The 23,957-nt window shown below is 41.6% G+C and overlaps 1 protein-coding gene across 1 annotated transcript; it reads left to right on the top strand.

Annotated features, from left to right (window-relative positions):
- Positions 1-2,663: 2,663 nt before the first annotated feature.
- Positions 2,664-18,423, top strand: LOC146609781 (zinc finger protein 385D-like). Its single transcript, XM_085346561.1, has 8 exons — positions 2,664-2,769; positions 4,882-4,997; positions 13,248-13,355; positions 13,857-14,019; positions 15,480-15,728; positions 15,815-15,996; positions 17,737-17,838; positions 18,181-18,423. The coding sequence occupies exons 1-8, from the start codon at positions 2,760-2,762 to the stop codon at positions 18,421-18,423; spliced, it is 1,173 nt and encodes a 390-aa protein (XP_085202687.1). The 5' UTR covers positions 2,664-2,759.
- The last annotated feature ends 5,534 nt before the right edge of the window (positions 18,424-23,957 follow it).

The following is a 23,957-nucleotide window of genomic DNA, read 5'->3' as shown; positions in this document are numbered from 1 at the left end:
ATAGCAGCATCATGTGGGCATGCTTAAAAACGCATTAAATACATAACTTGCACCTGTTGCAGATTTTTTTTCGCGCCTTACTGTGTGGGTTCACAGCTACAAATGTGCACGACGTGAAAACAACGTCTGGGCGTGAGTGTGTGTGACGGCCTACATTCCTGCATCATCCCGCATCTGTCAGCAAAGAGCACACACTGATATTTCCACATCAGCTGACATCATCGCATAAATAGAATCCAAGTCAATGCCGCTGATTGCCATGGTGATGTTGTTATGGCGACCAATCAAAAAGAGGTGAGCTGATGGGTGCCTGTGTGTGCTCTCAAAAAAATATAAAATAAAAAGGCGCAGTGGAGGAAAAGAAAGCTGAAAATGGGCAGAGAGGTGGGTTACTGCCTCGAGTTCATCGCAAGCAAACTGTTAAAGAGTGCTTTCATCGATCTCTGTTGAAGACCGGAGGTGTTTTAGTCTCGGCTCGGCTTATCGTGGAATTAAAACGTCCTATAATTCAGTTCTCTAGATTAGTGTTTGCACATTTGTCTGCCCCCTCGTGCTTGGCTGTATCGCCTCCCCATATACTCGAGTCAATTAACTCCTTTAAAAGCCTCTAATTTCATAACGGAGCCCGTTGTGCTTGGCTGTCTGTGCTCAAGGCCCAGCTGGGGTCACAAGATTCCTTTCCAGCATGCAATTAAACAGGTTGACAGCCACAAACGAGGCTGAAAGCCTCAGCATCGGTCCACTTAACATAATTTTACATACCTCAGTTGCCATGACAGCCTCAGTGTTTGTCTGTGAGTCAGTGATGCTAAACAGCTGCAGGTGTAAAGCTATTATTTCTATTATTAATTATTTATCGATCTGCTATTTGTGGGCTGCTTCGAGCTGAGTCCAGAAACAAAGTAAAGTAGGAGTGCCATTAACAGATTAGCTCTGCTGTCACAGGTGAGCTTTCTGCCTGCTCTCAAGTTTGAATTTTTGCTTTAAGTGATGACATCTGGAGAGTGGGAAGCAGGCAAGGCTGTTCTGGCACATTAGCACAATAAAGTCTTCTATCCTCAGTCATAACTCCTGACTTTTGTGTAGTTTTGCTGCTCTGACCACAGCTCCACTGATCCATTTTCTTCAAGGTGGCCTGACAAAAGTTTGGCGCCAATATTTCAGAGGTGATTTCTCACCCTGGCACCACTCCTACACTGGAGGAGAAGAAGCCACGTGGCTAAAACTAGAATGTGAAACCACGGGCTTCCAAATGTGTGACACTGAGATGAAGCAAAACTTTTCAGCCATCTCCAGCAAAAGAATGGGACAGGCAATAACAGCTAGCGCACATAGCCCCCTAAAAGCCCTCGGCTCTTTCTCAGGGGAGCACAAAACGCCTGGCAGCGCGGCGAGTGACAAAAGGGGCGTGAAATTGAGTTTATGAGTAGATGTTTCCATGTCTGTATTTTCCTCCTCCTCAGCTTTTGTTCCATGTGGCTCATGAATGGAGGCGCAGTCCACATGAAATGGCTCAGGCTGGAGATACGCCCTGAGTGTAAAGACACCGCATTTATTTGCGAACAAGCACATCACACACTATTTTGTTCCACTGAATAAACACTACTGAATGACTCCGAGTGAGGCCTGTTGCGTGCCACGCTTTTGTATTATTTATGTTCACTTAATGCCTGGTTTGTGTGGCTTCTTTTTGCTTCACTTGTTAATCACACATTTGTGTGTGCCTGTCTGTTTATTACCAATTAAAATAGCCTGTGAGCACACAAAGTCTCTCTCTCTCTCTCTCTCTCTCTCTCTCTCTCTCTCTCTGTGTGTGTGTGTGTGTGTGTGTAGTTTCAGGACAGCACTTGTTGAACTGACAGCCTTCCTGAGATAAGTCTCCCTAGAGTTTTTGGATTGTGGGAAAACACATGTTGTTGTCCACTTTATTGGCACAGGGAGAAAACATGTTTGGGCTCGAGGACAAGAAAGTCAGTCTGCCAAAAGATACAGTACATCTGAGCTCTCCAAGCATTTGCGGGTGCATGCAAGTCAGAAAGACAGACAGGAGCGATCCATGTTCTTTTTAAGGATGAATGATTATAGAATTTGCAAGCTCACATTAAAGTGTGCTTGCACGTATGTGTGGCAGACTGTGATGTTTTCACCTACTGTATGTGTCCGTGTGCAGTTTCCTCTCCATGGAGCGAAAGGATGCATCTAAAAATACCATAGGCCCGAGAGGAAAAGGAGGATGGGAAAGCACTTACCAAAGCAATAAGTGGAACACAGGTCTCTCCTTTCCTTTCCCGTGCGCACCTTTCCCATGCACTTTTATTGTGGATGTGTCAACTAGAAGTTCAAATTAAACCTAAATAATTTCTGTTGTTCCAACGAGTTAAAAATGTGCCTGTTGGTTTGTGGATGCTGGCACTGAGGGTGCAGTGGTGTGTGTGGGGGTTACACAAATCCTGGGTGGTAATGTGTACCAATTAAGGTAATTTCCGGGTATTTGCCAAATTAAAACCAGACTTCTGGGAGATGTAGATACACGGACAGATTTCTTCACGGATTGTGTAAAGATGAGGAGGAGGGGTGAGTAGTTGAGGAGGAGGAGGAGGAGGAGGGAATCCAGATGGGAAGGAGCAGCATCGGCGCCGCAGGAAAGAAGGAGAGAGAGGGAGAGAGACTGGAGCAGAAGACACGAAGCCTCATCTCTGCTCGGAGATGAAAGACACTTTTATCACACACTGAACAATCGGATCTCACTTGGTGCCGCAATGTATTTTGGTATGTAAACGAAGCTTTTTATTATTATTATTGTTGTTTTACATTAGTTTTTTAATAGGCTGGTAATAAGCGGAGTCACCTGTTGCTATGTTGGATTGGACGTGAGCTTCGTGAAGTCAGTCACCTGCACAGCGGTATAGACAGAGGGACTCAGCGCACAGGTTATATCACGGTGTTTTTGACTTTAAAGTCCGTTTACGCAAAAATAAGTATCGAAAATATTAGTCTATGCATAAAAGAGATGCAAAAATATAGTAACAGCATGCTGAGAGAAGACAGAAGCTACTTTACTGCGTTTCTTAGATTTCATAACTTGTATTTTAAACGGGTTTCACGATTGGGCTGTTTGATTGCTTTTGATCGTTGCCTGCAAGTTATTGATTGTCACTCCGCTGCTCTTAACAGACTGCAGTCTGTCACGTGTTTCTCAAAGGCATAATAACTTCTTTAAAGTAATCCATCCCAAAAGCAAATCAGATCAATCGCGCAACGTTGCGTGCGCGCACTCACACGTGCACCCTACAAGACTTTAGTCAGTTAATCAGAGTAATGGCAGAGCGGATGGGTGTGTTATGATTGTGATTGCGATGATTACACACGGTCCTAAATCAAACTGTAATCAAGCTGAGAGAACATGCAAACTATAGAAAATAAGGCTCTATAATCACTCAGCACAACAAACAAGACCCTTATCAGCCATGGCCTCAACATACTCGTGCACTGTTTTTCAGGTTGCATGTGCACTTATGTACGTGCTTGGCATATATTTGAGTTTGTTTTTGATTAGACCCCCCCCCCCGTCACCAAAAAGTGTTTTGAAAGGGCTGATTGCTTGCTCGTATGTGTAAAAAAAACCCCTCTAAAATGATTTATTTGAGTAAATAATTTTAAAAGCAAAAAAAAAAAAAAAAAAAAAAAAAAAAAAACAATGACAAAGAAAAATGAAACTGGGAAGGTTGTCAAGAAAATAATAGGCCGCATTTGTACCCAGCATAATTACAGCATACAATGCATCCCCCCAGCAAGAGGTAGAAGAATCCTGCATAGCCTTTATTTAGTCAAAGAAGAAAAGTATGAAAAGTACAGTTTTACTCAAATTCTGCAGTTTTCTCTCTCTCTCTCTTTTTAAATTTCTTTTTGCTACCCAAATTTAAGGCAAGTATCTCAAAATTTTGAATAAGTTAGATAAAGTTAGTTTCTCAGTTTTGAGTTCTTTTCTTCAGATGGTTAGTTCTTGAAAATTTGAGCTAAATGAGCTAAATTTTTCACTTATGGATGACAAAAACAAAACATGTACAAGGGTTCAGTATCTTACACAAGGACACTTTGACATCCATTTCAAATCAATCTAGCACTAAATCACAACAACAGTTGCCTCAAAGCACATTTCATTGTCAGGACCCAACCATAATACAGAGAAAACTCCAGCAATCAGACCACCCTCTGTGAGCAAGCACTTGGTAACAGTGGGAAGGAAAAACTCCCTTTTAACAGGAAGAAACCTCCGGCAGAACCAGGTTCAGGGACGGGTGGCCATCTGCTGTTGCTAGAATGGAGATACTGACCACTGAGCCACTCTAAGAACTTAGGAAGTTGTACTTGATTACAGTTTACAGCAAAGTGGGTGTTTCAAAGCAACATAAGATGATTTATAGCTGTTCAGACAGAAGCTGTGCCTATTTAAGTAATTTCCAGGATCTGTGAGTGAGAGAAGACCACTAGGATCAAATATTGGTATATTTTTTCCAGTTAGAAAGCCCATGAAAGCAAATTTCATGTTTTGGGCTACAATATAGCTGGACTGATCCCAAATGCACTCAAATTGGCTCAACATCTTATTTGAATTGAAAACATTAACACAAATGATGAAAAGCATTTTATGTAATAAGGTTTAAATTCAAATAAGACAAGACAAAGATGTAAGAAAGCATAAAAAATGTATCAAAACACTGCAACCAGAGAAGTTTTTGAGCACAGAATGGTTCGCTCTGGTCTATTAGCTTTTATCATCATCATCATCATCATCTCAAAGGTACCACCTCATCGCCATCGAGTCATTGCTCCATATGTTTATCTATCTGCCTGTCTCCTTCCTCCTGTGATGTCTCTCAGGTAATGTGTGCCACAGCACTCTGCCGCCGCTGGCTCGTCCCACGCTGGGCAGGACCCAGCCCTCTCCTGACCCGAAAGCCCTCCTCCCCCTCCACCTGCTGCCTGGATTCACTGACGTGAGTACTGTCAGTCATCGTAGCTGTCATGGCAACAAAGCTCTCACCACCTGCACTCTCATGCCTTTTATTATTATTATTATTATTATTATCAAAAGCAAAATTGTTCATTTTACCATACCAATGTTTTGCCTCAAGCGGAGGAGTTAATTTCGTGGAATAGTCTGCCTGCATGAAGTAAAATTTCAATGCACAGATGTATGAGCACGCTGCCTACACCTTTCCAAATATATCATCCCTAATGCAGAGAGCTGTGACATTTCCACACAACCTGGGGGGTGTGGAGCTGAATCCTTGGTATTCCTCCTGCAGAGCTTTTCTTAGAGCTGTCTGCCCCGGTGTTTGTGAAAGGTGAAGGTGGAGAGAACCAAGGCAGGCCAAGTCTAAGCCCAGAGGACTGTAGATGTGTCAGGCTGAGGGTTGATGTATGGTTTACACGGAAATCGTGTGATATCTCTTCGTATAATCCAAGGTGTTAAATGCCTTGGCTGTGTCTATAAGAGTATGCTCATAACTCCATTGAGTCTGACCAAATAACTGCTCGGAAGCAGAGCTGACAATTGTGCTTTTGTTCCTCCCTCGTCTTTACTCTTCTTTCCCATGATATGCTGTCAGATGTTTGGAAGATGTCTCAGAAGAGACACGTGAGGGTTCAAAAAGAGTGTATTTGTCTGCCTTTTGTGGCCTCTCACAGTGTAGCAGTTATTTTGCATGTGTGAGGGATTGTGTGTAGCGTCCGTCTCTTTGTCAAAAAGCCCATCTGCCACCCAGGGAGACACTGCTCTAGGTCTCGGCCCTCTTGCCTCCCATTTCACCTCGCTTTCATCCACCCCTTCCACTTTCTGTGTTGCTTGTGCTCCAACGCCCTCTTCACTTCAGCTCTCTCTTCATATGTATTTTCCACTTTGTCCCCTGCTGTCATCTTTCCTCTCGCTCATCCTCTTGTGCGCTTTTTCTCCCTTTTGCAGCTTTCAGATCCACTTCACCTTCCTTTGAACTCCTCTGTTCACTACTAAATGTAAGGCACATAATAAAAAACTTAATATTACAATATTTGTTGCTATTGCTGGGTGACCTTAATATAGCACGGACAGAAAAATGTTTTTAAATATCTCACTCATACTCTCCCTGCTGTCTTTTCCCTGTTTGTCTCTTTCTGTCATTTCTTTGATTTTACCCCATGTTCAACACATCTCCCAGTTGGCAGCCACAGAAATAGTGTAACACCTGTAAAAAGTGACTGAGCGCTACATTGTTCACTACTCTTAATGCTGAATGAGTAATGTTGGAGATTTAACTCCTTTTTTGGAAAACAAGGTTAGAGAAAGAGTATTGGCTAAAAACTTAAAATCCAGCATATCTCCACACTAAAAGCCCTCTTTGCCACCTCTGTAAACTTGAAATCTGCAATTAGCTACAGGCTATTATCTCAGTTAATTGCTAATCATTATCTCTGTAAAGTTAAAGAAAATAGTGACAGTGTCAAAAACCCACATATAGTAATTTTACTGTCAGAAATGACGAGGAAAGCAGTGAATGCCCTCACTGATGATAAGAGAATTTGATATGTGGTTAAAATATTAGCTTCTCATTACATTTTAGCATTTACATTAGCTAATTAGCTTGCCATTATGTCAACAGTTCAGTCATAACTGGCAGCCAATGTTTTTAATCGCTAATCTATTTAACAGATATTAATAGTGCTTAGTGATGTTTTGACAAAACTCTTGCTTGTTTCTTCGTCCTTGTTTCGCTTATAATTTCAACTGTTTAGCTATTTTTTTAGCTTATAATTGATAACTTTTGATTCATAATGTTAGCTAGCTCCTCAACTGTTTAACTTTTCATTTTGTTTATTCCACTAACAGTTTATTATGTTATGCATTTTTTAATCTATACTGTTAAGTTACTAGAAACATTAAAAGAGAGTAGAAGTTGAGGGACTGTAGTTAGTAGCTAGTAGCTTCAATAGTTCATCCATATTGTGCGCTAACAGTTTCCAGAGTGAGGTCCTTTAAACAAATGTTTTGTTCGTTAGAAATATTTTTCAGACTCATCTATTCTTAATGTAACCATTCACACCGACCATTAGGGTTGCCAACTCCCTGAAAAATAAATAAGGGACACCTCGTGGCCAGGGCCGGGCGACCCAGTTGTCTTCACCCTTCCCAGTGTGGTGAATTTTCTAGCTCTTTTTTTGTGTGTGAAATTATTTTTTTAACCATTTGACTTGAATTTGATTTAAGTAGATGTGTATTCTTTGTGATATGAACACATGTGAAACAAATGATCATTTAGCCATTTATTTTTAGCTCAAAATGACAACATTAACACAGTAAAACAGGTCTCCTTCTTAAACAGAAGCCTGTCATGCTTAACTTTTGAGAATATAAGTAAATCTTTCTTTAAAAGAACTCTGTCCTGCTTAACTTAAAATAATAGAAAACAATAGAAAGAAAAATATTCTTGTAACAGTGCACATTTAGTGCATTTAGTACAATTGGCTTCAGTTGAGGTATTATTTCAGCTTTTCTAATGCTAATCAGCTGCTCCTGTTTGTAAACCCGCTTGTTCCCATGATTACGCATCATAACTCATCATCATTATTCATCTATGTATTACTTTTATGTATTAGTCATCAATTTGTTGTAATCATCTATCCTTGCAGTTGTTTATTACACAAAATAAGTTATATTATCACACTTCTGGCCACATAGCGCTGATATTCATTGCACATGCCCATATTAACTTTTTCCAGCCAGGTGTTTTCCTTTTCCCATTCTTCCCTTTCTCTGAGGGGAACAAACATTGCTGCTCTAACGCTGGGCTCACACTGTGCGGTTTTAGGCCCATTTTGAGACGATTTTTGAGTGATCGGACCGATTTTGGCCTTCATCGTGCATCGTGTAGTATACGTGGGGTAACGAGAAGTGATTAACACCTCACGACCAGCTCCCGATCATCAATCGCTCGTGAGGGTGTCACCACAGGGGCTCACTGCTCACGCGCAAACACGTAAACGTTGGTGTAAAAGACGGAGCAGCACGGCTGTGCAGCGTGTGATCTGGACACAAGCGACGGAGGCACAACTTGGAGAACTTTGGAAAGCTCATCCGAGCCTTTTCGATGTGGCATCACAAAATGATCACGACCACAACAACCGTGAAAATAGTTGGATCGACACTGCTGCTCAGTCACAGCTGCCTGATCAATGTTTTTCATTAGCAATTTAGCAAAGTTGATGGTGGTGGTGTGCGTGTCTGTGTGAGTGAAAGACAGAGAGGGAGAGCGACAGATTTTCTGTTATAACCTTCATTTTATGGAGGCACAGTGTGCGCACTCAGGTCGCATCAGAGCATCGGGCGGTACAGTGTGAGACCTGCATCGTGACCTACCAACTTCTAACCCCTGCGAGTCAATTGTGCAGTTTGAGCAGGAGCTGAATAACGCGACTGAAAAAATCGCACAGTGTTTGCCCAGCTTTAGGTGTACTGTCATCCGAGACTTGCACCGCAGTGTCGGCGTTTGTTTCCCTGTTGGCCATGCTTCTTGTTGTGGTCATCTGTTGTCTTCCGGTATTTTCTCTGTAAGCGACCTTTCCTCGACCAATGAGATGAGCGGTAATCTGAATTGTTATACTCGAATTGTCATAAGTGTGCTGTCAGCTCATTGGTCACAAAGCAGGAGAGGGGCTGGGAATTATGTTTTCAAACAAAGTGTTAATTCCATAAACATTTATAGACTACTTTTGATTCTCACTGTATTACGGGACAAAGTGCGTCCCTTATTAGCTCAATACGGGACGTGTACTTTTGTTTCTAAATACGGGACGATTCCGTATTTTAAGGGACGGTTGGCAACCCTACCGACCATGTAATTTCACTGGATGTTTTGTAGCATTTATTTTTCCAAATCTGACCAATCACTGCATTTGGCAATATGTGCGCTCATAACTCAAATTAATACCAGTACTGAATGTATTTGAGATGGAAATATTAAAATATTCTATTATACCACAGACACACTGCTAGATGCTGCTCCAGGTCAATCATTCTCTGAAATTATTTCTCTCCTTCCTCAAACTCTGCCCCAACTCTTCCAACAAGAGCTCAAATGGCCCCACTGAGATCCTGAAATATGTACGAAAGCAGTCGTGGTAAAGCTTCAACTCCTGGATCAAACCATAAAATTCTCCCTGCTGCTGTCTTTTTGTGAGAATTAGATGAACCCAGAATCTTAGTTTCTTACTTTCCTTGTTTAGAAACATCATGACCAATTCATCATTGCTTGATGGTCACTTCATTTTTTTCACTGTTTTTCGAGGCTGAATTGTGCGTATACGTTACACGGCTTGGATTGGAATTTTGGATTGGAAAATTTTAGCTTTAATTTTAGCTACCTCTACAATCTATTATCATTTGTTATGGAAGCTTGTTTCTGCCACTGGGAAAAAAAATAATTGACATACAGAGATAATTTTAAATTTCTGAATATCTCAAAATTTCAACTTGCTCACTATCTCAAAATGTAACAAAAATCGAGATGTTAAGTTGAAATTCGAAGGTACAAACCTTAAATTTTGACTTTGGACAACAAACTAAAATTTTCTTCAGTGGCAGAAACAAACTAACATAATTTATAAATGAAGTTTGGATATCTTTTTCTAATACTTATGTGTTAATTTTAGTTTTTCTTCTCAAATCTGTTCAGATGTACTTTAAAAAAAAATTCAGAGCATTTTAATTTCTCTTTTGTCATTTTAGTTGAACTAATCCTGCTGTACTCCCTCTGGGTTATGCAGACATAATCTCATTTGTGAATCGCTGAACTCTTTCGGTTTTGCTGTCTTTATTAAATAAATTAAACCTCTGAGGTCCCCATATCCTTCAGTTGCTTTTGAGTGTTTGGAATGAGCTGAACGAAAATAAAATATCGTCTAGAACGTATTTTGTCAGAGAATTGTCTTGCTCCTCTGAATCGAACCTGTGGGTGTGAAGTAAGTGGGCACGCAGCTGAACTCTGACGGCCTGTGTTTTCTTCTGAAATGTGTCTCTTTATGTGTGGGTTCTTCGTGTGTGTGTATTTGTGTGTAAGCAGTGCATTCACTTGTGTGCTTTGGCCTCCATTAAACTCTGCACAGGAGTTTGTTTGGTGCCCACATGTGCGTTGTCATGACTACAGGGTTGCAGGCATGTGTGCGGATGCTTGTCGTGATTCAGGGACCTCTGCTTTTAAAACTTGGACTTCAGAAGCTTGGTTGGCTCGCATTCTTTTTATTTCTTTCGTTTTGGAAACAAAAAAACCCAGATATTGTTTCCAAGAATAAAATAATTGAAATGACAAAGAGCCCAAAAGCAGCAGCTCATTCGTCAGAACTCACTCCCTTTAGGTGTTTGACGTCAGACATTCACACCTGTCATGCTGGTACACAGTGTAAATCCAGGAGCATTCATCATTATAAAGTTAGAAGTCTGCTTTACTTCACTTGGCCATATGTTTCAGCCATAACTGACTCCCTGGAGCAGAGCATGTCTGACATGCTGACACCCTGTGTGCGAGGAGGTTTCTGGAGGGAATATGCTGGATATAATTGATGCTGTGTGGTGGATGTGATGCCTTTATTTAGTGTACAATCCACTGAATGTACTGCTTTCCTTTCTCTTCATGAGCTCACAGTGGCAGATTTGTTTCTGCATGTGATATATGTATTTGTGCGAGTGTTTGTGCAAAACAAAACTGAAGAGGCAATGAGTAAGAAGGGCAAACTGACTTTGCTGCAGGTGCTAGTCCATCGTAGTGCCGAGTGGGAGTGGAGGGTAAGAGGGTGCCGGGAAGGTGACTTTGATCAGACGCAGGCGAAGGGAGAGGGTTCAGAGGTAAGCAGATGGAGGGGTGAAGTGAGGAACGTGTGATGGAAGGTCAGGAGGAGATACAGGAACCTTGGGGCTGTGGAGCAAGGAGGGAGCGAGCGGGCTGTTAGCTGATGTTAAACTGTTCGATCTCATTCACAGAAACATAAAAAAGATGTCAAAAATACTCTCACATAAAGATGTTTGTCACACGTTACATGACAGATTTAGTCCTTTGCTTTGTTTCTTAAATTTCTACGACTTTTTGCATTTTACACATGATACACGTGATATATGTTTGTTTTTATGTAAGGTTGCTGGAGTTTTCTATAGACAAACAGCTGCAGGGAAACAGGGAGATAAGAGACTTGCGACTGCACAGATACATTCCAGTGTAGCAGCCCAGAGTGATGATCAAAGAAAAGTAGTGAGAACACACACACACACAGACACGCACACCCAATGTTGAGTTTTTCACTTTTGAAGAACGTGTTCAGGTTTGGCTCTAAAGAAACAAGGTACATCTCCACTGCAGTGCTATACTGAGGGTTCTCTGGGGTTAGAGGACTAGCTGGCTGACCCATAAGAATGCATAAATTTTTACTTTTACCACTAACCAGATTTCCATAAAACCCCCACTCCACACTCCCCACTCCCCGCCCACTTTGGCTGCTTATATGGCCTCCTACATTTCATCTCAGGTAATAGTCTTGTTTTGCTCCACAAAGGCCAGTTTGGTTTTATTACACTGAGTAGTTTTGCTCATTACAGTTTCCAGCAATGTCCAGCAGTGCACAGTGTTGTGTGGTCAGATAATGGTATTGTGTTCACGCATATATGCAAAGGCATGGACAGGTTTACTGCCTCTCTCTTACACGCATAAATAAAAGTAGTCTGGGGGGGTGAAAAAGTCTGAAACTTCATTAGCTGATCTGCAGTACGAGGCAACACAAACATGATTATGCTGCACGCAATTTAAAGCTATTTAACTTAGTTTTCTTAATATGGTAATGGTTTCTCGCTGTTCAGTTGGAAAGACCATTTGCACGTTTGGTGTTATGAAGTCTTCCTGGAACAGGGCTGTGTGAGTAAAACTCTCACCCCTGCAGGTTTTAAAGGTGCCTGTAAAAGGTTTTGTGTTTTCTCTGTTATGGATAGCAAAGGCTGTGGCACATGGCTTCAAGGTGGTCTGAGTGGACTGCAACAGTGATGTGCAGAAAGAAGGGCAGGGCCATTTTACCACTGTGCAGCATCCCTTTTTATTTTAACAGTCTGTAAATGTCTGGGAACTGAGGAGAGTAGCTGCTGTTCAACAGTCCTCTGTGGGGTTTTTTGTCCATCCATCCATCCATCCATCCATCCATCCATCCATCCATCCATCCATCCATCCATCCATCCATCCATCCATCCATCCTCCCTCCACTTCAGAAATTGTACAGAGATTTCTTCAGATTCTCTGAATCTTTTGATGATATTGTGCAATGTAGATAATGTGGTATTCAATCCCTTCACAATTTTACGTTGAGTAACACTGTTCTGAAATTACTCCTCAATTTGTAGACACATCTTTCAGCAGGTTGGTGCACCGCAGCCCAGTTTTAGAGATTAGAAACTTTGCATCACTAAGATATCTCATGTTACTGCCTTATTGCCAGTTAACCCAATTACTAGCAAAAAGTTCCTCCAGCTGTTTCATTTTAGCACCACCTACTTTTCCAGCCTTTTCTTGCTCCTGTGCCAACTGTTTTGAGATCTGTTGCTATATTTTTCATGAAATACCAAATGTCTCAGTTTAACATTTGATGTGTTTTCTATATTGTGGTGTGAATAAAATACGTTAAACACAGTGCACTGAATTTTTCAGGATTGGCTTTGCTCTTCAGAGTGCTTATGGCCACAAGGGCAAAAAGCTTTACCACACGTGACCATTTGGAACATGTGGAGAAAACCTGTGGGCAGCAGACAAGTGCGTTATGCTGCAGAGTGGTGTGACAGGTTTCATATAAACATTTTGAATCCTGTTCTATCCCATGAAAACAGTTCAGTGTCAGTGTAATTAATCCCAGCTGAAATGACCAAACAGACGGCACTGTGAAAGCTTTTCTAAGTCACGTTACATCATGTCAGTCAAGATGATATGTTGGTATTTGTCTCGGGCAAGCCGAGGCAGCAGAGAGCACGTGGTTTGCTGTGTTGTTGATTTCACTGATAGATGTGTGAACATCAATATTGTTATGTTTATGGGCACCAACACCCTTAGTAGGTCCTAAAAGATAAAATTACCTGCTGATAGCATGACATTTAAAGAGGAGATCACTTTTTACTACCTAACTCAGTCAAGTCTGTTAGAGCATAATCCAAAACCAGTTCAGACATAACTTTTCACTTTTCCTTGTTGCAGATGGATCATATACATAAAGCTCTGATTGGCCCAGGCTTCGGGCTAACGTCACACTTAATAAGAAAGCCCAGTTCTTGCGGCGTCTGTCGTCTTAGATTCAACTCTGAGGTGGGCGATGCTGTGTGGGAAACACATGCTTTGTCAGTAGTTTTTTGTCTTTCAAGGTGCGCTTGTTTTTCTCACACACACCCTTACACATGGCTGTCTTACTGGTTTTGAAGGTTTAAAGCTTTCTTACTTAATTACTGGGTCAAATGTGAACTCCCCTGATATTTGATCTTGGTAGAAAATTCTGTATCATTTTGTATTATTTGTGCCATAGCATGACTCATAAGAAAGCAACTCAACAACTGCAAAGTACTGTCACGTATTGTACGGAAATCTTTGTAAAAATGTGGAAAAAGTGCACATAGTGCTACACTTATTTACTTTAACGACTTACCACTTGATTACTTACTACACTGGCAAAAGTAAGCAAGTCAGAGAATGATAGCTTTCTGCAGTTTTTCCATTCATATTCAAGTCATGCATTGTTGTGTAAAGTAAAGATAGCCACTTTACTGCATGAAGCAAAATCTTTTTTTTTTTCTTTTGCTGTTGGGCATCAAGGCTCAGGCGTCCTCCCATTATACCGGCACGAAGCATGCGAAAAAGCTGTTAGCTCTGGACGCCCCAGATTCAAAGATCAGGACCTGTGAACCGGTCTCCAAGGAAACTGCAGTCCTGTTGTCATCGTGCTCACGGCCCTCCAGCTCTGACACAACATCAGGAGGTGAGTGCATTTCTGCAACCATGCATGCACACATGTGCACAGACATCACGCGCATGACACCGTTAGCCATATGAATGCACGGCTCAGACCTTCTTTTTCTAGTCACGACCTTAACTCTTTGATGTGATAAACCACCTGCTGCTTTGGGTTGCACGGTGAAGTGATTAAAGGTTGGGCATTATCCTCTGCTTCTTCTTCGTGTCTACATTTTCTGACCTCATTCAGTGGTCTCCTGAGATCAAAAGAGCATTGAAAATGCGTTGAATATGATCTGTGGGTAGCTCTCCTCCACTATGTATGAGTGTACGTTTGCTCAAGGGCCTTGGGCACATGTGCGTCTGCAGGCATGCAAGTGTGGCGGCGTGTCAAAGCACAGACTGCTTTCCAGCGTTTGTTTATATTTGTGCCAGTGCTGATGTGCTACTTTTGCACATGCGTGGGCGTTTAAGGATTGAAAATAATGCATTTTGCCACAGCTAAAGAAGAAAGAGGTTGAAGAAATATTCTTGACAACGCCGACAGGAGAGTTTGTTTTCGAGAAAGTGAGAGGGTGAATGATCATTTCAAGAGTTTCGAGGAAGTGGATGAGAAGCAGGAGCGCTCTCTGAAGATTACTTTAGTGAGAGAGTGGGGAATCAGTGGTAACAAACAGACACCCACTCAGTGAGGCAGAGCTAATAATCATTGTTATTAACAGAGAGTGAATCCTTAAATCTGCACACGCTCCTCTGTGGGAAAGTGGGCACCACAAAAGATAACAGAGTCAAATCATCTCTATACAAAAGTGTCCGTTTAAGTGCCGCGAGGCAGAAACTCAGGAGAAATCATTGATTATTAGTGTGATTAGAGAGGTTGATGGAGCTCATAATCATGTGTAGCCTGCTGAGCTTTTATCTTTCTCTTATCATAAAGAATTCAGGAATTTCATAGAAGTGGAAAAATCTTCACGTTTGTCTTCCTTAGTGCTCATTCTTGCCAACAGGATTTTCCCTAATGCATTTTTTTTGGGGGGGGGGGGGCTTTGAAGCTTCAGCAGTAATCAACAGAAAAAATTCAAAGTTTCCCATCTGAATTTAATACCCCAACACTGTCTGACAAAATCACCACACGCGTAAGTTTAAAAGCTTTAAGGTGCTGCTGCGCTGTGCCGCTCTGTGAACAGAGCACAGAGCGAGGGAGAGCGAGCCGTGGAGAGCAAGACCTCGTAGACTGAGATTCTTCACTGGCCATAAAAGTTGATAAATGTGTACTAAATCTAGAAATTATGTTGCTAAGATGGCTACAGTGTCTTAACTAAATCACCACAAATCCATTTATTTCTTCAGTCTACAGAAAAAAAATACACATTCAAGCAAGCACATTCAAATATCACAGTTAAGAACTGAATATCTACCCAGACGATGAATATCCAAACAGTCAAATATTAAAGTATAACCTTACTTTCCCCTCCTTTGTTTTAGAGCCTTCATCGCTGAACCCTACCTCAGAAATGGCACCATCAACCAGTGGCTCCACTGAAACTGTGAAAGCACCTTCTGACCCTTCCTTGTCACCCATTTCAAGGACAACAGAGAAAGAGGCACCAAAAGATGGAGAGGCAGAAGCTCCAGGAGAGGAGACCGAAGAAGCAAAAGCTATTCGTCTTCTGTACTGCTCTCTCTGCAAGGTGGCTGTCAACTCAGCCTCCCAGCTTCAGGCCCACAACAGTGGTGAGAGGCAGTCGCTGCCACGGCCAGACTTTGCCCACATGAAGCGTGTTTCTATACTTTGTTGATCTGACTTTATATCTGCTCAGGCACCAAGCACAAGACCATGCTCGAGGCCAGAAGTGGCGATGGAGCCATCAAATCCTTCCCCAGGATGGGGGTCAAAGGCAAGATGGCTGCACCATCTGAGTCATCGACAGGACTCCAGAATAAAACTTTCCACTGTGAGATCTGCGACGTGCACATCAACTCTGAGACTCAGCTCAAACAGGTGATCCGTGCAATAAGTTTTTTATTTCATATTTATATCCTGTTCATAGCCTGTACATAGCTTGTACTCACTACAGCCTGTACATACTTATAGTTATAGAATATTCATAACATACTTCATACCGTGTACATTATAACATACCATAATAGACCCATTTCTGTAATATACTTACATATCTATATTATTGCTAATATATATTGTAATATATCTATATCATGGCTAAAGCACTTCTGTGTTTGACATTATATAGAATCTTAAAAATGTATTACCATGAAAGGTGGTTTATAGATTTTTAATACAAACATCAATTAATTACTATTACAACATGATTAATACAAAAAACTTTGTATATATATGTTAATATTCCGCTGCATTTGCTTTTACCTAAAAAAGAAAAAACAGAGATGGTTCATGAAAAACTACTCACATGATGAGAAATATACATTCACTTTACTAGGTACTCCTTGCTAGTACCAGATTAGACTCGCTTTGTGTTTGGACCTGAATTGAATCTTCATGGCATAGATTCATAAAGCTGCAGGAAGCATTTTGGTCAGGTGCACAGTTGCTGCAGATTTTCCAGCTACACATCCATGATGCTAATTTCCCTTTCTACCACATCCCAAAAGTGTGCTTTTAGATTTTGATCTGGTGACTGTGGAGGTTGTTTGAGTACAACTCTTGTCATGTCCATGAAACCAGTTTGAGATGATTTGAGCTCCGCATACCTAAATGCACACAGTTGCTGCCATGCGATTGGCTGATTAGATATTTATCTTAACGCACATTGCAATGCACAAGTGTCTGGTGGTCATTACAGGAATCACATGATATAATGTAAAGCAAAACTTCAATTGTATGGTTTAAGGAAGAAAGCAAATTTATTTAATTAGATTTATCCAAGAAGTGATCCCTTGCTTTTCGCAGTCACGCATGCAATGACCTTATTTTATTGCACACTGATTGCCAGTAGTTGTTTTGTTCCTGCCCTCAGGGAGTGACCAATGGAAGGTAACATAAGAAAACTAACTGTTGCACTAACTTACTGGTTAGTTCCTCTTGTGCATGTAAAGTTATTAAAAGGTCAGCTGTCACACAGATTTGCTATTCAAAGAGTTCAGGAAGTACAAAGCCACCGCGATCCATCGTCACTTTATCCATCATGCATTAAAGACGGGAAACTCAGGGCCATGCAAATTTTATTCTCAATCACAGTGTGAACGGCTCACACCTGTCGCTGCAGGTGAGTTAAAATCACAGATCCCTCAAGATAAAGAGCACAAAGCTACTAAGCCTTTGCTATTTCACTGAGCATTTGAATATGATGTTAGCATCTCTGTTCGTGATGTGAATGCATAGCGTTGGTCTTCACCGCCGACTGTTTAAAAGTTAACTTTGGCCAGGTGCTCATGAATATTTAGCAGCTTGCTGCTGATTGTGTGGCACGTTGGCCACAGCCATCTGTTTGTGCTTGTCAGTCAAATTTTAAAAGATTTCCTAACCCGCCCCTCATAAATATTTGGAGTCTCAAATTCAGAGTCAACAAAATACAAACAGTCTGCCTGAATTGCCAAAAATAGGAGCTTTGATTCCTGCTTGCCTTTAATTTCTTTTTCACATTATTCAGATTACCAAGCATCATCTTCTTCTTTCACCCATGCCATCTTTCTGCTGCAGCCCGTGTCTGTGTGGGTTTATTTTGCTGCGTGCTTATCTACGTGTCTCTTTCCTCGACTCCAGCACATCAGCAGCAGGAGACACAAGGATAGAGCGGCAGGTAAACCAGCCAAGCCTAAATTCAGCCCCTACACCCTCACCCAGCGTCACCAGAGTTTCCAGGCAGTGAGTACCATGTTATTGCTTGACTTACTTTCACCCCCTCATCATTGTGTTTTATGTACATGAGTTGATCCTCATGGGCTTCTTCCAGGAAGCTCCACTCCCTACTGCCAGTGAAACAAATAGTCAGCAATAGCTCAAGGATAATAAATTTTCTGAATTCTAACCCCTTGACATGATGAGTTGGACAAAAGGGCAGGATTTCACTGGAACAGAGAGTGGATTATTAATAAAAATGCCTGGTGATAAATGGAACAGCTTGTACTTTCCTACTTTAAACTGTTTAATTTCCCAGGAAAAACAATCAACTTGATACTACTTTGTCTGCCTGTCTTTCATCCTCAGATAAGGCTGACTTTACAAAAGAACCAAGATCTGACCAAGCCTCTGGCGTCTTGTGTCCTCCAGCGTCAGCTCTCTGTTGCCGCCGCTGCTGCCATGGCATCTTTGCCCCCATTCCCTCTCCCACCTGCATCAAACTCGAACCCCGCCCTGTTTCACAGTCAATCCCTCCCCCAGGCCCTGCTTCATCCGGCACCCGGACCCATCTGCACAACGCACACATCTGTTCTGTTTTCCCCCTACTGACCCGGCCGATGTCTCTATTGCTTCTGAACTACAGCTAAAAGCAGACATGAGGCCCGAACAAGATGTGATATAAGCCAGTGCCCTTTGTACTTCACATGCCAACAGACACCATGGGTGTCACGGACCAGAGTGGGTCAGATTGAGGTAGCAGATGGGCGAAAACAGAGTATTTTGAAATGTGAGAGAGTGTGTGAATGCTACCGGGTGCGTGGACAGACGTATTCATCACAGAAGTGCAAGTTTTTGCTTTATATTGTAGCACTTTTGCTAATAATCTTTGACGCATTAAAGAAATTCCCTCTCTCGAAATATATATATATATATGTGTGTGTATATATATATATATAAAACAAAGATGCAGGATAGCGAACTTCCATGATGAATATATCTGTGTGTGTTTGTACGTGCACACGAATGCTATTCAGAGCATGCTTAATTATTACTTTCCAATTTAATAAAAAATTCCTGGGGACGCTCACATCAATTGCACAATGTTCCTACTTTTCTTTCTGTCTGAGGCTTAATGCATTCTCACGAGGTTATTGTGAAAATGCTCCAAAAATGTGCAATTTATCAAATAAATAAGTGCAATAACGATTCAAGTTCATGTCTTTGTCGGATGGAAATTTTAAGCATCAAAAAGATGAGAGCGTACCCAAGACAAAAAACATTTGACTTTCTCATTTCAACTCCTTGTGTACGTGTCTCCGTGTATGTGCCGGAATTGTTGACGCAGCCAGGTGTCGCCTCCTCTCCAGATCGTAAATCTCAGTATCTGACTACGACTTAAGCTCAGTTAATCTCCTTTGATACTTGGCAGCACACAGAAAATTTTTCCTAGCTTTTTTTGTTTCAGGTAAAAAGGACACATCCATGGCAGGATGTCTCCGAAGGCCCCTCCACATATCCTCCAGCTTCAATCTCTGAGATAAATCAGTGCAGGAATGTTACCGATGTTATTGTCTGTCTTTCTGATAAGGTTTACTACACTGCAGCTGCAAGCAATGTGGTCAGTTTGGTGCACTTAGTATGGATACAGTGAGTGTGTGTGTGTGTGCTGCAAGAGTACCCCTCGTCATATTTTCTTTCATCAGACACCAAACTGGATTAATTTGTTAGATGTTTTACTTCTGTCTCCTGCAGTTGCTCCAAAGCAAATAACCTTACCGGCCAGTTCGGAGAGTTATCATCCAATATGTCACTGCCTCCTGATTCTTCCCATTGACACGGCAGTTAATATTATTATAAATTGCCTGGGTGATGACTGTGAACATCTGTGTGGGGGATGCTCAATTCTCCACACGCTATTGGAATTCAGACCTCCACTGTCCCCCTAACTGCCTGGCTCACTCCCTGGCCAGCCTTCACCGCCTTTTCTCCTTCACCTTTTGCCATCTTTCTTTGGTTATCTCACATGTTCACGTCTATGTTCTCCACCAGCTTTCTGGCAGGTGCACGTGCACACATAAACATATGTCAACAGTACAAAAGCCTGACTTGGCATCCAGGGAATTTTTTATTCTGTGCTACCTGGAACGACTACAAAAGTACAATGCAGAGCTATGCATGCCATGTGAAGGCTGCTTGCTGTTCACGTTCATAAAAAGGCTATAATAAGCTCTTGGCGTGTGAACGCAACCTTTTGACACATTTCAACTCAGTTCAAATAAGTAAGAACAAAGGAGGTTGTGTATACAATGAGTATGAGTGACAGGAATCACCATTCAAGCTTAAAATACTTACGTTTTTCTTATTATTGTATTAGACCAGAGTTTGTTGAAAGAAGAGAAGCATACCTTGGTAAATTCACTGATTTGCTTCATAGCCTTTGAATCATAGAAGAAGACCAATCCTACTCTCATCTCTGTATGGAGGTGCCAGTATAGTTGTGTCTCCATCACACAATTCACCATTTTATGGGGTTATCGTGGATGTTTATCAGGACTCTGTGAAGGGAAATGTCTCACTTGGCAACAAAAACACACCTTGCACACAACACCTATTAAACAAAGTGCAGTTTTGACGCTTGAGCTTTTGCAACTCATTAAACAACTGAGACCAACAAATGGGCTAATTGGTGAAGTTTAGAGACACAAGGATTTATTTGTGTAACAAAACCAACCGCACAGTCTACATGAAAGTGGACCTGTTGTTCTCGTTTCTAGCGCCGTATTTCAATTCTTGCATTCAACCAGAGAAACTTTGATCAAAAAAAATAAAAAATCCTGATTTGTGTTGTAAAAGCTCTGGATGCATACACCTCATTCACCTGCTATGTCAAACAAAACTTTTTAAGTTCTTATTACTTTAAGGCCACAGTTTTAATTGATTGGCTGCCCCTCTCAGTCAGAAGATTTAAACAGCAGGTGAGTGTGGTCTCTCTACTCAGAGGGTTAGTTAGCAGCCCTTCTCTATGACATCATGTAGTGCCAAGAGTAAAACAAGAGATTTAGGGGTGTTGCAGGGAATACTTACACACACACTGATCACATTATTTAAAAGACTGACCCTGTAACACTACAGATATGACTGGCCCACTTGAACATGGCATTTTCAGGGATCTGAATTTTCTTTTTTTCACCTATTATAAAAAAAAGAATTACGACAGGCCTGTTCAGAGACCTCATGGTATTTGACCAGGTGGTTAACAGCAATCTGTGGGCTTTAAATCCAGTCAAAGTATTGCACATCTAAAGGCTGGCACTCCTACACCACAAGACCTTTGCAAGCTGCCCTGTGGGAGCAATGTCTCTCCAGCTCGAGTGGGCAGACAAAAGGTGAGCAGGCTGAGAGGGCGCTGCAGCATAAGCACCATCTGTCTGGGTCAGCATACCTCCATGGCAATCTAGTGAGCACAAGTTAAAAGTTCAGACAAAGCCTTCAATTTGGCCTCTTGCTTAAGATGCATCTGTGGCTGTTGCAGCCCCAGACAGGATATGTTAGGTCCCTGCAAGGCTTTCCGGTCCTGTGGAGGCAGTGCAGCAGTATGGCATGGCGCAGCAGATCAGTAAAGGGAACGGATGTTGGCTGTGAAGTTAATGTCTCGGCAGGGTGTTCAAGAGCAGGCTGTAAGGCATAATGGCCAAGGTGCAACCCACTGAGAGCTGATTGTGTGTCTGGGGCCCGGTCCTGCTGTCGTCTGTGTTCAATGGGATGTGAGTGTGAAGGAGTGCTGCTGCAGTTATGTTTGTTAGTAGTGCAGCAGCTGGTTTTGCATCCATAGAAGGAAAACTGCTGGAATCCTTCTGCATTGCTGAAAGAAAGAAAGAAAGAAAGAAAGAAAGAAAGAAAGAAAGAAAGAAAGAAAGAAAGAAAGAAAGAAAGAAAGAAAGAAAGAAAGAAAGAAAGAAAGAAAGAAAGAAAGAAAGAAAGAAAGAGGCCACCTACTCCACCAGTATCAGATCAGTCTGAGGCCTATAAAACAACCTCTACAAAGTTTAATTTTAGGCTTTGATTACACAACCTATGTTATGATTTCATTACCATAAATTGTGATTATGGCACCATAAGCACATTTTCCATATTAAAAAATGGGACTTTGTATTTTTGGCCCCAGTAGAGGCGAGCTCACAGATTAGAGTTAATACTTTTCATCTGGTAGAAAAGCAGATGATGGTTTCATTGGCCAGTCAGGATGTCTGGACACGGATGTAGGAGCTAGAGATCTGAGTGGACAGAGATGAGTTTATGATCTCTTTATAACCGTATTACGTCACAAAAGGTTGACAGACTCCTACTGGCTACTGTTATGCTAAAAAAGGCAACCTATTCGTGTGTGTTGATGTCTCGTCTTGCTTTTTATTATCTTTATTGTACCCTAATTTCACAGTCAGCCACAGCACTCACTCTATTTTTATTTTAATCACTTCCTCCTATCCCTTTTCCTCTACCTGTGATAATAATAAGTTTCTCTCCAGGCAGCTGACATGCGGGTAGCGAGGAGCTGCATGAAAAGACTGTGTGATGGATTTGTCCATTAAAGCAAGCTGAGCTAAAACCCGCGGAGTCCCTCTGGCTGTCTATCCGTCTGACTTTATACGTTTCTCTCTCTTTTTCTTTTGCTCTTTAATGCAGTCAGACTCTCTAAAAAAACACACACACGCACAAACACCACTCAGTATTTCCCCTGCTGTGAGGCAACAGCTGTAACATTTGCTTTCTTTTAGCAAGAATAATACACCTTTTAAGTAAACACCAATGAGTCACCACAGGACTGTAAGGCTTACACACACTCACTCAGTTCCACCCCAACACTAAAATGGCATCAGCTACATTCTTTCAAAATAAGTGTAATTTATTTTGTTTGTAATTAAACTTGATTGCTACATGTCCTCATGCAGGTAATGTTGAAATAATCCCGCTTAGAATTCACAAAGAACCAAACATTTGTGAGAAAGGTCAGCTAAACGGAGGACTGTTAATGATCCATGGTCTTGTCCAATATCAGGTGCCTGTTTACAGCTGAGCCAACTTTTCTGAAGTCATTTTTTTTAGTGGGTGACAGTGACAACACCCAAACCTTACCAAACCTTCGCTCTAGTCTCGGTTTGCTTGGCTGGCATCCTCCTCACTTGCAGAAGGTCCAAATGAATTAGCTGCAGTGCAATGCCAGAAAGGTCCAGGTTTCCTCCCCATCCCATGCCAAGCAAGACATCCCCTGTGTGGCTTGGAAAATTAAATCAGCTCATGACTATGTAATACCAAGTAATCCAGTATTTATGGAACATTTATTGAGCAAAACCTGGGTTAATGATGGGTACTTATGGGTGCAGGGTGACTGTGAGAGAGGCAGATCTCTATGTGTGCATGTGTGTGTGAGAGAGAGACAGTGTGCATAAAGGTATGCACTTATTATGGGCCTCATGTCACAGAGAAGAAGACAGGAGTCTGTATACTGGAAGAGACTGTCAAAAGACCTGCTAGCTCAATAAAAAAAATACATTGATCTAATCATTGACTGTCTTTCTTAGCTGCTGTACAATCGTACACTGAAAAAGCCACCGCAGTTTCAGGAAAAACTCAAAATAATATGACTCAAACACTGCTTGCCAGAGGGTTTAGGATGAACACAGTTATCAGCTCCATCCACATGCAGCTGAGCACTCTACTGAGCTCTGAATGCTCTTATCTTCAGCAGTCAATTAGGCTATAAATGCTCATTTTGGTTGAATGAGCCTGATCCTTAATGGGTCTTAATCTAATTCCTACTTGTGAAAAAACAGACGTTTACTATGGCTCTATTTCCCAGTTGTGGATGTTTTTTTTCTTTGCTTTGTTTCCAGCTGACAGGGATGATATGGGTGAAAAGGGACAGCTTGAAGCGGCAGGGATTATAATTAGATAATTGTACTTGTGTGCGGTAGTCTCCTGTTTAGTCTCAATGGAGCAGAATATGCAGACGAATAATGAATACTAAATAAATTACGTCTCCTCTGGGAGGAAACGCGGTTTGTTTTCTATTATACATTAGCGCCATCTAGCGGACGGCCGTTTCATGCGGAGGAAGTGACGTCGTCTGAAATTCTTACCAATCA

This window comes from Diplotaxodon limnothrissa, linkage group LG22 (assembly GCF_057381915.1).
Source record: "Diplotaxodon limnothrissa isolate DT_005_m linkage group LG22, D_limnothrissa_male_GT1.1, whole genome shotgun sequence".
Taxonomy (NCBI): Eukaryota; Metazoa; Chordata; class Actinopteri; order Cichliformes; family Cichlidae; genus Diplotaxodon; species Diplotaxodon limnothrissa.
Note: the sequence above shows the minus strand (reverse complement) of the source record. Positions and strands in the feature narration are given on the sequence as shown.